At 42.9% G+C, this 17,604-nt stretch overlaps 1 protein-coding gene across 1 annotated transcript in view; it reads right to left on the reverse strand.

The window, feature by feature from the left end:
- Window positions 1–17,094, reverse strand: part of CASR (calcium sensing receptor) — a 107,664-nt gene extending 90,570 nt beyond the window's left edge. The window contains exon 1 of the mRNA XM_065420917.1: window positions 16,907–17,094. Coding sequence (XP_065276989.1) covers window positions 16,907–17,094 — 188 coding nt within the window. The remainder of the gene's footprint in view (window positions 1–16,906) is intronic.
- Between the last annotated feature and the right edge of the window lie 510 nt (window positions 17,095–17,604).

A 17,604-nucleotide genomic window follows, 5' to 3' on the forward strand; every position in this document is an offset into this window, starting at 1 on the left:
AATGACTTGCTCAAAACAATACAGCAAGTCAGTGGCAGAACTTGGATCTTCTGCCACCAAATCGTGTGCCTTAACCAGGTGACCATGTTTCTCTTCAAGAAGGAAAAGTTACTCTTCGGCCTATGTTTTTACTAGCTGCCACAGGCTGTGCCCTGCTGAGAACCATTAGTTGTTCTGCTTGGAATCAAGTACATTCTCAAAGGTTCTAACTGCAGCTTGATATGTGAGAGAAGTTTCAACAATGTTCTCAGTGAATCTCATCATATTAATAGAAGATCCAATGTTTCTCTTTTGTGAATTCCCCAGTCATTAAAGCACTGGTCCCCAAACTGTGGGGCGCTCTCCTCTAGAACGTTGGGAAGGTGCACAGCGGAGACTGGGGGGCAGGGAGGGAGAGAGTGAGAGGTGCTCCACTCCTCTTCCAGCCGCAGCTCTGCTCCGCCCCCATCCCAGCTCTGGCCCCAGCCACAGCTCCATTCTTCCCCCGCTACACCCACAGCCCAGCTCCAGCCTCAGCCCCAGCCCCAGCTCCACTCTGCCCCCTGTTCCACCCACAGCCCAGCTCCAGCCCCAGCCGCAGCTCCACTCTGCCCCCTGCTCCACCCACAGCCCAGCTCCAGCCCCAGCCGCAGCTCCACTCTGCCCCCTGCTACACCCACAGCCCAGCTCCAGCCCCAGCCGCAGCTCCACTCTGCCCCATGCTCCACCCACAGCCCAGCTCCAGCCCCAGCCGCAGCTCCACTCTGCCCCCTGCTACACCCACAGCCCAGCTCTGTCCTCATTCCCTCTCCACCCCCAGGCCAGCTCCACCTTAGCCCCAGCTCCTCCCCGATTCCGCAGTTCTGCCCCCAGCTCTGCCTTCAGCCCAAGCTCCTCTGCTGAGCCAACTGTTCTATAATGGAGGGTGGGGGCATGGACAGATTCCACCACTGGTAAGTGGGGGGGCATGACAGGAAAAGTTTGGGGCACCACTGCATTAAAGTTTCCAGGGCCATTAGAGCAGGGAGTAGCTGTTACACTATGACTTTGTCTAGCCTAAGGTTTCAAGGTGTGATATTAGATTGAGTTGGCTCATTAACATGGAGCTAACATGATGTTTGCTGCCATCACATAGTTCACTCTGCTTGTTGTGTTCTATCCCTACCACGTGTCTGTTTTGTCTGCTTAAACAATATTGTCTCATTGTTTCCTGCTACTACCCCGCAGGGGTCTGTTTTATACTCAGATTACTAGTGTTTTGAGACAGGAACTATCTTTTTTGCTCTGTGTTTACACCATGCCTAGCACAGTGGGGTCCTGGTCTATGACGTAGGCCTGGTCCACACTAACCCCCCACTTCGAACTAAGGTACGCAAATATTCGAAGTACCTTAGTTCGAACTTACCGCGGGTCCAGACGCAGCAGGCAGGCTCCCCCGTCGATGCCGCGTACTCCTCTCGCCGAGCTGGAGTACCGGCGTCGACGGCGAGCACTTCCGGGATCGATCCCAGAAGACGATTGCTTATGGCCGGACCAGGAAGTAAGTGTAGACCTGCCCTGGGGCTCCTAAAGTAGGCGCTACAGTAAGAGAAATAATGATAATGAATAATAGCTTCAAATTAACACCTTCAAAATCCTAGTTAAAATGAAGAGAATGTGCTAAACTGGTCAAGTTAAAGCCTAGCCCATTTTAACATAGAAAGGCTTTCTCTTCACTAGAGATTTAGAAGGTGTTAGGGTGTGATATTAGATAGAGTAATCTATACAAGGCATATTATAAAATGCTTCCAGCTAATCTTAGATCATCTAGAGATGCCCAGAGCAATCACATTTGTGACCTGTGAGCCAGATCCCACTCACAAAGGTCTTCTGTTTGGCCCACCGGGTGTCAGCTACTAGGTCCTGCTCCCTGCTGGGAGCTCTGCTGTAAGGACAGCCCTGATAGCCGGCTCCAGCTCCACCCCGGGCTGCTGGCAGCTCCAGCACCTGTGTGCCCCTGCCCAGTCACATATGCAGTGTTCCCATGCTAACCTGTCTTTGAGCACCTCCACCCCAACTCGGAGGATGCTCTGCATCCAGGGAGAAAGGGACCACCTGGCAGCCAGGGAGCATAAAGGCCGGAGCTGCCAGGAGCCTGGGGCCAGCCAGAGCTGGGTAGCAGGGCAGCCTTTACAGCAGACCCCCCATTAGGGAGCAGGAAGGAACTGATACCCAGCAGGCCAAACGGAAGGCCCTCTTCAGAGGCTCCTGCTCCTGTGCTCCCATGTCAGACCCTTTCCCGCCCCTGCAGAGCATCCTCTAAGCCAGTACATGCTGATGCCAGGTCCAGGCAGAGAGTGAGAGGTGCTTAGAGGCAGGGCAGCATCAGGACACTACAGCCTGGGACCAAGCAGGGGAGTGCAGGGGCTGAAGCTGCTGGGAGCCTGGGGCAGACCCAGAAGCAGAGCCAGAGCTAAGTAGCAAAGCTGCCAAGACAGTGGAGCTCCCAGCTGGGAGCAGGAGCTAGAGACAGGCAGGGGGAGACAGGGATGGGAAGGGCTTTAAGAGGATTCACCCCCGCTTCCTTGATCCTCTCCTAATTCCCCTGCTGTCCCCAACACTGGTAGGGGCCCAGAATGTAGGGGGCCCACACAGGACAAACACTGCCACTGCCTCAGTTGGAAGGAGATATAAAGGTGCCACTTCAACAAACCTCACCCTCCTCCAACATGCTCAGCAGGCAGTAACATGGACTTCTCTGCAGCCTCCCTCTCCACAACTGTTCCCTTCAGGCTGCCCCACTTCAAAATCTTCATTTGTGGGCCCAGCACTGTCATCTTAGCTCAGGGCCAGATGATTTGTTCTGCTTGCATTTGCCTCCTCAGACTTTCAATGGACACCAGTGTGTTTTTTACAAGGAAGCCCAGAAACATTTTTTGGTTTGAACAGCTCTCACAGCCTGGACCCAGAAGAGAGATGAAGATCTATAGGAACACTCAATATCTTTATGTTACACAGTGACTTCAGTGCAAAAACAACAGATCTTCATCAGCTGCACCCACCAAGACTTAAAATTAACAAGCATGAAACTAATAAAACAAGAGAGGAAGGAACAACAAAATAAAGTGAAAACTCTAAATGCAGCTTTATCTTGCTTTTAAAACAGCCAGAGATTCTGCACTTTTACCTGACTGTGACAGTAAAGAGTCCCATAGGCAATGGACATAATCAGCCAAAGATCTTTCTTACAAGTAGGAGAGTCTGAAGGGGGTTGTGGAAACTGGGAAATTACAGATGGCTCAGGGAAGAAGGAAGGGAAGAGAGAATGAAGGCCCTGAATAATTTGGTTTCAGAAGTAGAGTTCAAATGGCAGGCTACTCATGTAATTCGCCGTTTGGGATTGTGAATATCTCCATGAGAAAGTTAGAGCTTTTAAAGGCAGACAACAAATGTTTCCTGATTACAATGGGACAGTCCTACATCTAATGTGGGTGCAAAGGATGTTAAAATGTCCTGAAATCAGGATGGTTCACTGTGATGCAAAAATACTATTTTGTAATGTGGAAATGTGTCATAGTGTGGACCATCAGATTATGGAGATGTGCATCAGAATATTGCATTGTTGTACTGCGTTCTGGTGATACGATGGCATTTTGTCACCATAAGGCAACGACGTATCGTAATGCTGTGAAGATTCATTGTCATTGCAAAAAATCACAACATTATGATATGAACAGTTCACGATTAGGGTGCCTAGGTGCTACGTTATTTCAAATAATACATTAATAATAAATAATGTTTCTGAGATCTAAAAAGGACAGAGAGATTAGGATCTGAATAAGGCCACTGGGGACTGATTCATTTTGTGATGTATTCTGCCTTTATTACTATTCTACACAAAATGTATACGCCAGAAATGTGATGGGAAACAGTCTTAAGTAGAACTGCAGGCAAATATACAACATAGTAGATGAATTTTACATCACTCTCTCAATACTTGCACTACTTAAACAATTAATTATATGTAAGAGATATTTCGGAAACACAAGCTGCAAGTATGTAATTCCTGTGGCTTAAAATGACCCCATTTTACATTTCCAATGAGGATGAAAATTGTGGGCAAGTTTTTCCCTTAGGTTTTAGGACTCAGCCCTCAAGCTGGTAAGACCAAGGTGGAGAGAAGTATTTTGCCAATGACACCAGGACAATGAGAGCAATGGGGAAATTCTTACTTTTCTTTTTTCTTTTCACTGTTAAATTCAGTATGAGAAATTTTCCAGATAATATTATGTAAGATACACAAATTAAATTTATGTCAATGAATATGCAGAGGCATTGGATAGCTAGACAAAGATTGACAAGAGGCAATTCTACAAGTATTTGAATGGGGAGGAGTGGGCATGGAATTGCTTTTTGTGTTCTGAGAAGATATGATAGGAGTAAAAGGATGAAACTGATCAAGGCTGAATATCAGGAAAAATATCCTAACACTGTAGTTCAGGTTGAATAGTCTCAAAATGGAAGGGGTGGAAGCCCCATTGGTTAGGACATTTAATATCAGACTATAGAACAGACCAGAAAGGAGCAATGTAGCCACCTGGAATGCTAGGGATGGACTGGATGTAACTCATATGTCTTTTTTCTCTCTCAAGGCTAAAACTCGTCCATAGAATAAATATGTTGGCTTTCTGATATTACTGTCTAATGAAAGAAAAGAATGAGAAAAAAGAGAAAGGTACCATTTTGGAAATATCCATTTAGAGAAGTTGACCAAATGCTCGTGAACAGATTGGGCTCAATTTTCCCATATGGTTTGACACATGCCTTTGATAAAAAAAGATGCAGTTGTACCCAGTCATCTAAAATAAGGTCATATCATCCCCTCTGCTCTGGCAAGAGAAGGGAATTTGTCTCCTACAGATTCCAGTTGAGGAGCACAGAACAGGAAAGTGCTATCTCTGCAATCTTATTCCTCCTTTCCACCAGGGATGCTCCTCTACATTTTTGCTATACAGTGCAGTATTATCAAGTCATGATTTTATTTGATTCTTTGATGTGTTCAGGCAAAGCAACCCTAATGCCTGAGTAGCCAACCACAGCAAGATTTCCCCACATGGGATGATTCCTCAGGTGCCACAGAAATGTTATAGCAGCTCCTATGCAGTGTTGTTGTAGCTGTGTCGGTCCCACAATATTAGAGAGACAAGGTGAGATAATATCGTTTATTGGATCAACTTCTGTTGGTGAGAGACAAGCTTTTGAGCTTACACAGAGCTCTTCTTCAGGTCTGGGAAACTTACTCAGAGTGTCACTTCTAAATACAAAATGGATTTTTTAGCATAAGTAGGTAATATATTTCAAGGGATCATTCAAGGTGAAGTGGCCTGTTAACACCCCTCCAGTCATAGGGAGGAAAGGGACGGGGAGGAGAACCTGAGGAGGTGTTTAGGAGCTGTTGACCCCTCTTCTCCAGCTGCTGGAGTGAGTTTGCGGAAAAGGGGGTATGCCTGGAGTACTCCTGTGCCCTGGTGATCCCTTCTATTGCAAGAACTCCTTGGGACAGTTGGCAACCAATGTAAATTACACCAGATACCTTTCTGGATGATGCTAGGATTGGAGATTGCAAAGGTTTAAAGCCACCTTTGCACATTCACCTTTTGAGCTACACTGAGCACTTCTCATCATAGAGCAAGATCTGGGCCCTTACAGTCAAAACACTTCAAACTTCAGATTATGAATATTGACTACCCCTCAAAGCAACACTGGCAGCAAGCAGTTTTCAAGTGACCTGTAGGCTAAAATACAAGAACATAAGAACGTCCATACTGGGTCAGACCAATGGTCCATCTAGCCCAGTATCTTGTCTTTGATATTGGCCAAGGCCAAATTTTAAGGGAATGAACAGAACAGGGCAATTATCAAGTGATCCATCCTCTGTCGTTCAGTCCCAGCATATGGCAGTCAGAGGTTTAGGAACACATACAGCATGGTGTTGCATCCCTGGCCATCATGGCTAATACCCATTGATCAGGGTGGATAAAAATCAACAATTTTTTTTTTAATTTATTTTTTTTATTTAAATTGGATTTTTTTGATAAAATGCTTTTTGAGGAAAAAACCTATCTAAAGATAGTTTTAATTAAGATACATTATAGCTCAAAGATACCTCATCATGGAATAGGGATTATAAATTCTAATTCTATAGTATGAGACAATATATTCATATAATGTTTAAAAAAAGTTTTGTAAATGAGTTCCAATAGTTCATGGATTAGGGATCCAATCTCATAGGGTTCCAGGAACTTCTGTATAGGTTATTTAGGTTAATCTTTCTATCTACCCAATGGGACTCAGTGCTCAGTCTAGAAAATACTATCAGAGATGCTTAGTTTTGCAGTTCTCAAACTGTGGATTTGTGTCTCCAGAGATGATATGCTTGTTAACAGCAAAAATAATTTTAAATAAATAAATAACACTGCTCTACAGCCAAAATGCTTCTGAAATAAATGTAGTCAAACTTTACTAATTCTGGGTCACTGAGAACGAAACTGATGCTTAAAATTGTTGATTGGCTCTAGTTTTCAAGATATGCTATTGGGTCAGTATATACGACCCTTGACTTGGGAATGGCGGAGGATAAGTGAGTTATAAAGGGAAGGGATCTCAATTTAAACCAGAAATGACTAAAATACATCTTTGACTGGATCTATGAATAAATCTATGACTGGGTTTGGACAGTACTTGCTTTTTAGGCAAAACAATGAATGATGCAATCTGAAGCATACATGATATGAATTGCATCATGTTATTCCTAGAAGTCATGGATGATGCAATCATAACGAAGCTTACATCACTCTGCTGAACAAATTACCCTATATCAGCTCTAGAAATCATACAGTGTCGTGCTCTCTTATTTGTCAATGTTTGATTTTGCAAAGGGACACATTTCTGTTTAGCCAAAGTGACCAGAGATGCCTCGTACTTGTGTGAACAGTGCAGATAACTTCTGCTATGTTTGTGGTGAAGTGACTTTTGCATCACTAAAGTGCAGTATAACCACTATGGTTAAGAAAGCCTATCACCTTTATTTTGGCTGCAAAATTGGAGATCAGGACAAAAGGTGGGCCCCACACATATGCTGCAACACTTATGCAACAAATCTTCGCCAGTGGTTGAACAGGAAAAGGAAATCTATGCCTTTTGCAGTGCCAATGATTTGGAGAGAGCCAACAGATCATACCAGCAATTGTTACTTCTGCATGGTGCCTCCAGTTGGGAAAGGTGTGTCAAAGAAGAAAAAGTGGACTGTGCATTATCCAAACATTCCATCAGCTATACGCCCAGTACCCCACGGAGAAGGACTGCCGGTTCCTGATGCACCAGAATCATTCTCACTTGAGTCAGACGAGGAAGAGGAAGAGGATGAAACTTCTGGTCCTGAACCATCAATGTCACAGGACCCACATTTTCTCCCATCCTCCTCCTCTGAACCACACCTCATAACACAAGGTGAACTGAATGACCTTGTCAGGGATTTGGAACTACCCAAGAGTAAGGCAGAGCTGTTGGGCTCCAGACTACAGCAGTGGAATCTCCTGGCAGGTGATGTTAGGGTTTCCATGTTCCGTGACCGTCAAAAGGATCTTGTCCCATTCTTCTTCATGGAAGGTGATCTTGTAGCCTGCAACAACATCGATGGTGTGATGGCAGCCCTCAACATGGTTCACGATCCAGATGAGTGGAGACTGTTCATTGATTCATCGAAGACGAGTCTTAAAGCTGTTTTACTGCATAATGGCAATGTTTTGCCATCAATTCCAGTTGGTCATGCAGTCCATATGAAGGAAACCTATGACAACATGAAACAACTTTTGAGGTGCATAAACTATGACCAACATCAGTGGCAGCTTTGTGGCGATTTGAAGGTTGTTGCTCTCTTGCTTGGTCTGCAGTCTGGATACACAAAGTACTGCTGTTTTCTCTGCAAATGGGATAGTCGTGCAAGAGATTCCCACTACATCAAGAAAGATTGGCCACTCCGACAGTCATTGGAGCCTGGGAGGAAAAGTGTTCAGCATCCACCACTTGTTGACTCAAGGAAGATTTTGTTACTACCCTTACACATCAGGCTGGGTCTGATGAAGAACTTTGTCAAGGCCATTGACAAAACACAAGCAGCTTTCAAGTACCTCCGTGGAAAATTTCCAAGGTTAAGTGAAGCTAAGATAAAGGAAGGTGTCTTTGTTGGTCCTCAGATTCGTGAACTTCTTCGAGATGATGCATTTGACCATGCACTGCGTGGCAAGGAAAATAAATTTTCTCGGAAACAACAAGGCAGACAACTACAGGTTGTTGGTGGAAAACCTCCTCAAGGCATACAAAAGCCTTGGTTGCAACATGTCACTAAAGATACATTTTTTGCACTCTCATCTAGATTTTTTTCCACCGAACTGCGGAGCAGTGAGCAACGAGCACGGCGAGTGATTTTACCAGGACATTGCAACAATGGAGAAACGCTATCAGGGCAAATGGAACCCATCAATGCTTGCAGACTATTGCTGGACAGTGACAAGAGATGCTCCATTTAATGAATACAAGAGACAAGCCAAGAAGCGCCGAGTAGACACTGAATAGGACTAAACTATGTACATAATAGTTTTTTGCCTTTTGTTTCATAATACATTTTATTTATATAACCCTTTTGCTGATTTTTAAAGTGTTACATAAACAGGACAGTGAAATATTATCATGTAAAGCAACCATAAACACATGAAAAGACCTAGGTTTACAATTTATGATTAAAACTCTACTATCTACACAATATACATAGACATAAAATGTAAAAACTTAAATATCTTAGAAACAGTAGCCAACCATTTGTTTTAATTGTCATATTTGAATTCAGCACATCAAAATACATAATAAATAGCACATTTTATCTCTGAAGTAGACGACTTCTCAAAAATTGTAGACCAGTGTAATATATAGAGGTAAGAAATAACAGACTTCAACCCTATTGTCCCTCTGCAAATTTGTGTACACAGAGTCAATCCCTTACCTCTCTCTAAAAGTGCAAAGTTTCAAAAAGTTCAATGAATAGAAGATTGTTGGGGGCGGAATAGATCTGGACAAGGAGAAGAAGTCTGGAGATAAATGTGAGAAGGGAGGGACAGGCAGTAGAAACAAAAGTGAAACTGTTTGAGCAGCATATTCCAGAAGTCTTGAGGTCTTTCTGAGTGTAGCCTTCATTGATTTGAGATCTACCATACCATTCTCTCACTAGAAGGGAAAACCTATAATGGCAGCAGGCCGTAAAAGAGACCCAGTTTGGGAATAAGAACCATTCAAGAAATATATGTTTGCTGATGATGTTTTAAGTAGTTGTTAAGTAGTTGTTAAGTACATAGTTAGCTGATAGTTAAGGTCCGAGAGAGGACTTCACCCCAAACGGGCCATGCCCCAAGATCCTGGGTTTAAGCCCTGCTCGGTCTGTGGCAGGCCTATGCCTTTGAGTGACCCCGAGGACAGCTGCCTTAAGTGCTTGGGGGAATCACACATCAAGGAGAGTTGCTGGATCTGTAAGAATTTTGGCCTTGCACTCAGAAGGAGAGGGACATTCGCCTCAGAGCTCTCCTGATGGAATCCGCTCTCCACCCGGCTTCTGAGCCCTCTGTGCAGGCTGCATCGAGTACTTCGGCCTCCATGCGCAGTGCGCTGCCGGCGCCCGGGTCCTCTCGACACCGTTCGCCGTCGTCGGTGCCAAAGAAGAAAGCAAAGAAGCGCTCGCCGGTGCCGAGCAAGAAGATCCAGGGGTCATCTGGTAGAGCAGTGGTCCCCAACCTTTTTGTGGCCAGTAGCACATTCATGTTTTCAGAAGAGTGTGGCAGGCACCAACATTTTTTCAACGCTTATTTTGTATTTGTACATTAAATAATACAAAAAACATCATATTTAATATTACATAATATATGAATCCATAAGATAAAAAAGGTAATTTTACATGTAAAAGGTATTAATTAAATTATTCGGCAATTACTCTTTCACCTTACCATGTGAATTTGCTCTTTTTTATCTATCTGTAAGAAAAATTAAGGAGTTTTTACAAAATAAATATCATAAACAGTTTTCATCTTATTTATTTAAAAAAAGTAAAACATTGTTGAACTGCTGGTCCAAATATATTTATTAGTCTTACTTTAACATAGATAGCCAGTTATGGTTAATTAAAAATATTCTTTGTATTGTTACTTGTATCTGGATTTCAATAAACAAACAAACAAACATGAAAAAAAGTTAAACACAAGTTAATCATACGCGCTCATCAGCACTTAATGGAAAACAGGTATAATTAATTCACGTGGTTTTTCTAATAAAGTCAGTGTGATTTTTGGCACTGCATTTCTTCAGCCAATTTTTCGTAGTTGGGAGAGTAGGATGATATTCCCATTCGTAAGCAATCATCAAGATGGGCATCTGTAAGCCGAGATCTGTATTTTGATTTTATGATGTTCATTGTTGAAAACAGAACTTCGCATAAATAAGTGGAACCAAAATAAGATTTTATTTTGTATGCTACATTTTTTAAGGCAGGAAACTTTTTTCGGTCAACCAGATTCCAAAACTTTTCATCTGTTGCGCAGGATTTTAGAACAATAGCATTTTGAAGGTCCAAAATCTCCAGTTCTACGTCTTCTGTTCTTACTTGAATGAGACTCGCAATTGATGTAGCCATTTCTGTTACCTCTATTTGGCAAGTAAAAGGATTCACAAGAAAGGCAACTACAGGCTCAATGATGGTGAACTGTTGAAATCTCTTTTCAAATTGTTCCAGAAGTGTTTGAATGTGGATAACAAATGGTGATGGGTTAAAATCACTGTCACATACCATTTTCTTCATACTTGGGAAAAGTACGAGAGACTTTGTCTTCATATGTGACATCTACAAGGTCAATTTTGCTTTGAATGATTTTACAGAACCTATCATTTGAGCCACATGTTTGTCTTTTCCCTGGAGCTCAAGATTTAAAATGTTCAATTTGTCAGTGATGTCGGCAAGAAAAGCCAAGTCCATTAACCAGTTGGAGTCTTCTAGTTGCTCGAAGTTCTGATTTGTGGACTGCAGAAATTCTTTGATCTCTTCAATTAGGCTTTAAAAACGTGCAAGAACTTTACCTTTGCTCAGCCATCGTACTTCTGTGTGCAAGATAAGATCAGATTGTTTATCATCAACATCTTCCAACAGGGCCTTAAAAAGTCGGTGTTGCAAAGGTTTCGCTCGAATAGAGTTAATTATTTTAATAACGACATTCATGACGTGTTGAAAAGAAAGAACTTTGACGCACAAAGCTTCTTGGTGGATAATGCAATGATAAGACATAAAGTTCGGAAAGGATTCATTCTTCTTACAGAGTGCAATGAATCCATTGGCGCTAACTACACTAACTACAATCGAACAAAGGCACGAAGGCACGAAGTCCAATGGAAGAAATCGCTAGCTCTTGACAAGCAAGAGAGGCGGTCTAACTGACCACCACGGGCAGCAAGAAGGAACTGAGAGGGCGTGGGCCTGCAGCGCCTGATATACCACGGCATGAGTGCGGCACTCCAGAGGGCGCTACAGCCAGCCCTACGGGTACAGCTAAGGCAAAAATCTCCAACGGTCATGCACGTGGGCATGCGCACACCTAGAATGGAATTGACATGAGCAAGTACTCGAAGAACCTCTGTTCTCAGAGTTAGATCAGTCAGAGAGTGCTTATCTAAAAGCAGCCTACATAGATACATAGTGGCTTAATTGCTTTGCTTCAATATCAGCCTGATCCAAACACCACTGACGTCAATGGACCCATTTAGATCAGGCTTTATGTAAGCAAGCAAAGGCTGGATCCTTAAGATGTCAGTTTGCACATTTAAAATGCAATTTTACTGCAGCTAAGACAGTAAAGGAACACTGAATCAAGTTCAAATGCTGACACGCACCACTGCTTTGAGAGTGTGACAGAGCAGGTATGCTGGATTTTATATACATTCAGTGCTAGATCCACAAGGAAATTTAGGCACCTAAATCCAAAATTTAGATGCTCAAAACCCCTGCTCAGCTGCTTCCTAACCCTGAAGCAGAGGTGCTGGAACAATCTGTACAGTGGGGGTGCTGAGAACCATTGAATCAAACTGTAAATCCGGTATATGATGGAAACCACTTCAAGCCAGGGGTGCAGCAGGATGCCCAGAACCCCTAGTTCCAGCACCTGCCCTGCAGGGGCATAAATTCCCTTGGCACCTAGATTTCTGCTAGCAAAATCCCTGAGACACCTAAATGTCTCTCAGTGGCCATGCGCAAAGCTGCCTACGTCCTGCTGCTGAGCTGCTCTGTGCCTAAGCCACAGTGGGGTTCTCAAACTAAGCATTCCCCTGCCTATCTTGTCTGTGGGGCCCAATGCAGTAGTCATCCTCAGAGGCTGCCTAAGCACATGCTTACAGGATTGGGCCCTGCACAAGGCAGAGCTGAGGAGAACAGTTCAGTTGTTAGAGCATTCACCCAAGATGGGTGAGAACAAGCATTTGAACCAGATCTACTCCCAACCAATGGGCTACAGGGTATTTTAGGGTTGGGGATCTCTCAGTGTCTCCCATTGAAGCTGTTCAACTTTGCATGAAACAGTTAAATTACACCTCTACCCCGATATAACGCGACCCGATATAACATGAATTTGGATATAACGTGGTAAAGCAGTGCTCCGGGGGGGCAGGGCTGCGCACTCCAGTGTATCAAAGCAAGTTTGATATAACGCGGTTTCACCTATAACGCAGTAAGATTTTTTTACTCCCGAGGACAGCGTTATATCGAGGTAGAGGTGTATGCATTGAAGAAGCAATAGGAACTTGAATCTGGGTCCCCCACATCAGTGCCCTAACTAGCAGGCTATAGAGTCATTTTTCACTCTCTGGCACAATGAATGAATGGCAAGGATATCTACTTGAGTGCTGAGTATGTGGCAGGGGGCTCCTCTTCCCCTCAGTTTTTTGCTACAAAGGACTGCCTTGGTTCATAGCTGTGAATCTTGAGTGGAAGGAGACATCCAACTCCCTTTGAGGGGGTGGGACATAGGCATTTCTTACTGGTTAGCTTAAGCCTCTCCCTGATCAGCTTGCTGCCTTCCATTAATACCTTTCCCGGGCACTTAACTCTCCTTGTGAATTGTACAGGGAGCCTGGGTACCTAACTCAGGGCTATGGAGTCCACTGGGTGGCAGAGTGCCTAAATGTCAGCTGTTGCAACACTGAATCTAAGTCCACTGTGTAGAATCATAGAATCATAGGACTGGAAGGGACCTTGAGAGGTCTAGTCCAGTCCCTTGCACTCCTGGCAGAACTAAGTATTATCTCAACCATTCCTGACAGGTGTTTGTCCAACCTGCTCTTAAAAATCTCCAATGATGAAGATTCCACAACCTCCCTAGGCAATTTATTCCGGTGCTTAACCACCCTGACAGCTAGGAAGTTTTCCTAATGTCCACCCTAAACCTTCCTTGCTGCAATGTAAGTCCATTGCTTCTTGTGCTAGCCTCAGAGGTTAAGAAAAACAATTTTTCTCCCTCCTCCTTGTAACAACCTTTTATGTACTTGAAAACTGTTATCATGTCCCCTCTTAGTCTTCTCTTTTCCAGATTAAACAAACCCAATTTTTTCAATCTTCCCTCATAGGTCATGTTTTCTAGACCTTCTCTTCTCTGGACTTTCTCCAATTTGTCCATATATTTACTGAAATGTGGCACCCAGAACTGGACACAATACTCCAGTTGAGGCCTAATCAGCATGGAATAGAGCAGAAGAATTACTTCTCATGTCTTGTTGTCATAACTATAAAGGGAAGGGTAACAGCCCTCCTGTGTACAGTACTATAAAATCCCTCCTGGCCAGAGACTCCAAAATCCTTTTACCTGTAAAGGGTTAAGAAGCTCAGGTAACCTGGCTGACACCTGACCCAAAAGACCAATAAGGGGACAAGATACTTTCAAATCTTGGTGGGGGGAAGGCTTTTGTTTGTGCTCTTTGTTTTGGGGGTGGTTCGCTCTTGGGACTAAGAGGGACCAGACATCAATCCAGGTTCTCCAAATCTTTCTGAACAAGTCTCTCATATTTCCAACTTGTAAGTAAACAGCCAGGCAAGGCGTGTTAGTTTTTATCTTTGTTTTCTCAACTTGTAAATGTACCTTTTTGCTAGAGTGTTTATCTCTGTTTGCTGTACTTTGAACCTAAGGCTAGAGGGGATTCCTCTGGGCTCTTTAAGTTTGATTACCCTGTAAAGTTATTTTCCATCCTGATTTTACAGAGATGATTTTTACCTTTTTCTTTAATTAAAAGCCTTCTTTTTAAGAACCTGATTGATTTTTCCTTGTTTTTAAGATCCAAGGGGGTTGGATCTTGATCCACCAGGAGTTGGTGGGAGAAAGGAGGGGGATGATTAATTTCTACTTGTTTTAAGATCCAAGGGGTTTGGATCTGTATTCACCAGGGAATTGGTGAAGAGTCTCTCAAGGCTACCCAGGGAAGGGAATTAGCATTTTGGGAGTGGTGGCAGCTGACCAGATCTAAGCTGGTAGTTAAGCTTAGAAGTTTTCATGCAGGGCCCCACATTTGTACCCTAAAGTTCAAAGTGGGGAAGCAGCCTTGACACTTGCTTACAACACTCCTGCTAATACATCCCAGAATGATGTTCACTTTTTTTGCAACAGCTTTACACTGTTGACTGATATTTAGCTTGTGATCCTCTATGTCCCGCAGATCCCTTTCTGCACTACTCCTTCCTAGGCAGTCATTTCCCATTTTGTATGTGTGCAACTGATTGTTCCTTCCTAACTGGAGTACTTTGCATTTGTCCTTAATTAATTTCATCCTATTTACTTCAGACCATTTCTCCAATTTGTCCAGATCATTTTGAATTTTAATCCTATCCTCCAATGCACTTGCAACCCCTCCCAGCTTGGTATCATCCACAAACTTGATAAGTGTACTCTCTATGCCATTATCTAAATCATTGATGAAGATATTGAACAGAACCGGACCCAGAACTGATCTCTGCGGGACCCCACTCATTATGCCCTTCCAGCATGACTGTGAACCACTGATAACTACTCTTTGGGAACGGTTTCCCAACCAGTTTTGCACCCACCTTATGGTAGCTCCATCTAGGTTGCATTTCCCTAGATGTAGATCTAGCCTATAGTTTTTAGGTACCGGTAAGTGTATTGAATAGAACAAGAGAAGCTTTAGAATTGTTTTGTTAAAGTTCTTTCCTTCTGCTCTCTTATGCACTGTATTCAGACCACTGTGTGCTGTGACTCTGTCTGATCTTACAAACTAGCTGGATTGAACCAGCTCAGTATTTGGATGGGAGACCACTAAGGAAATCTAAGTCAGTGGTTTTCAACCTTTTTTATTTGCGGACCCCTACAAAATTTCAAATGGAGGTGCAGACCCCTTTGGAAATCTTAGACATAGTCTGTGGCCCCCCCAGGGATCTGTGGACCACAGGTTGAAAATCACTGTTCTATCGTAACAACAACCTTTCCCGGACTTCTTAAACATTGTCTGCGTCCCCCCTCCCCCAGGGGTCTGCAGACCACAGGTTGAAAACCACTGCTCTAGGTGAAGCAGGAATGGTGTTAAGCATTCATTATCATCATTCTGAATCCATATTGAACTAATTCCCCAGCCTAGTATTAGAAGTCAGTATGCTTCTAGACATGCTGTTTTTAGATAAGGTGTAAAACAGACGCCCTGACTACATGTTGTTATTAAAGTCCCTTGCCACTTTACTGCTCAGGAGCACAAGTATTTCCCCCCTTTTATCATGACCAAATTCCAAACTGAATATCTTACATTTTGCCTTCATGAAGTTTCAATTGAATTCAATTTTTGTCATAATTTCCAATCTTAAATTGCTATGTAGTGTTGCTGTGCAAGGTTAAACAGAAGCCACATCTCATCCCAGAACTGACTATATTTCAGTAGCGGAAGAAGCAATTCACATACATACACATAGAGCTTAGTGCCAAAGACTTTTCCCAGTCCATAGGCAGTATTTACACGAAAGTAATTGAATTTTGGTTGAGCAAGGATTGATTATGGAATTCAGGTTTGGGACCATAGGGCCAGATTTTTTAAAGTATTTAGGTGCCTAAGGAGGAAGATAGGTGCCTAGTGGAATTTTCAAAAGTGCCTAGGCATCTAATGCCCACCTATCTGCACCTTTAGGCACCTAAACACTTTGAAAATTTACCTCACAGTAAGTGAAGTGCTTTGGGAGAGAGGAGGAAAGGCACAACAAAAATAAGGGATTTCATTATTTCAAAACCCTTTTTTGCCACACATGACTGTAGTCAGACAATCTTATAAAAAATTTTGGTCACTTCCATTGCATTTGCTGTGACTCTAAGTGAAGTATATATATATATTTAAATATTATTTATTAAATATCCATTATTCGTTGCCTGAATAGATTTGTGTATTTGTGAATTGGCAGCATTGGGAACTATAATGTGTATCGTTCTTTCTCATTATAAGCTGCCAAATAATTCTTAACATTTACTTTAGCTTATTCACCATTCATTCTCTTTACACCACACACTTCCATGGTCTTGTATTACTTAGCTCTGTGAGGAACAAGTCTACTGCCTTCACATGGTGCCCCTCATCAGTAGCAAAAAGCAAGATGGAATGCGAAATTGGAGCTTGAGTTCTTGTCATAAAAAGCAAAAGACAAATACTTAATTCTGTAAAGCATTTGGGTTACAAATTGTATTAAAGATACTATACACAGTAAAGATGTGTTGTATTTGATAGTTAGCTACAGCTATACTACTGAAGCGGTAAGGCACCTCACTTATAACTGACCAAGGTAAAGGCTCCAGCATTGTAGATTTTTACCAGTTTCTTTTTGGCTTACCTTATACACTCCACTGATTCTGGCCTAGATTTTAAATCCTGGTCTTTGGCAGCCACTCCAAAATGAATGGGGAACAGTCCCCCAAGAATAATGTCTCCCTTCTTCTGCGCCCTTTGGTTTGGTCCGTAGGCAGAGGTGTTCCAGGTAAATGCCAAGAGAATCAAACAGCAACTATAAAAAGTCATCATTCCTCTTTTCACAAGTGGATTACAGGATGCAAAAGTAAAAAAGATGTAAGAAAATAAATGGATCTAGTAATGTCTGACAAGTATTTCCTCTCCTAAGGCAGCACACTCTGGGTTGGGAGTGCATGTCTGCAGTACAATAAGCCACAAGATGGTAGCCTCAGGACTGGTATTTCTCCTGCAGTCTTCTCCATTGTACACTACTGATCCTACAGTCCTTGGTTCTTCAGAACTGAAGTGTTATGTGGAGCCCATCTCTGAGACATTCTGAAAAAGAATGAGATATAAAAAGTGACCAACTACGCAAAGAATTGTTCTTTGCACTTTTGTGCAGTGCCTTTTAATCATGTACTCCACTGCTTGCTGCGTTATGCCTACTCTATTTCAGTTTTCATTGGAGAGCAAGGGTCACCACTCCTTCCAATATGTGGTATAGGCCTGGTTTTCATGGTTTTATCCTACTTCTTTGGCTACTGAAGAGTCCCAAACTCATGACGGTGTTACATCACTGCA

This window comes from Emys orbicularis, chromosome 1 (genome assembly GCF_028017835.1).
Source record: "Emys orbicularis isolate rEmyOrb1 chromosome 1, rEmyOrb1.hap1, whole genome shotgun sequence".
Classification (NCBI taxonomy): Eukaryota; Metazoa; Chordata; order Testudines; family Emydidae; genus Emys; species Emys orbicularis.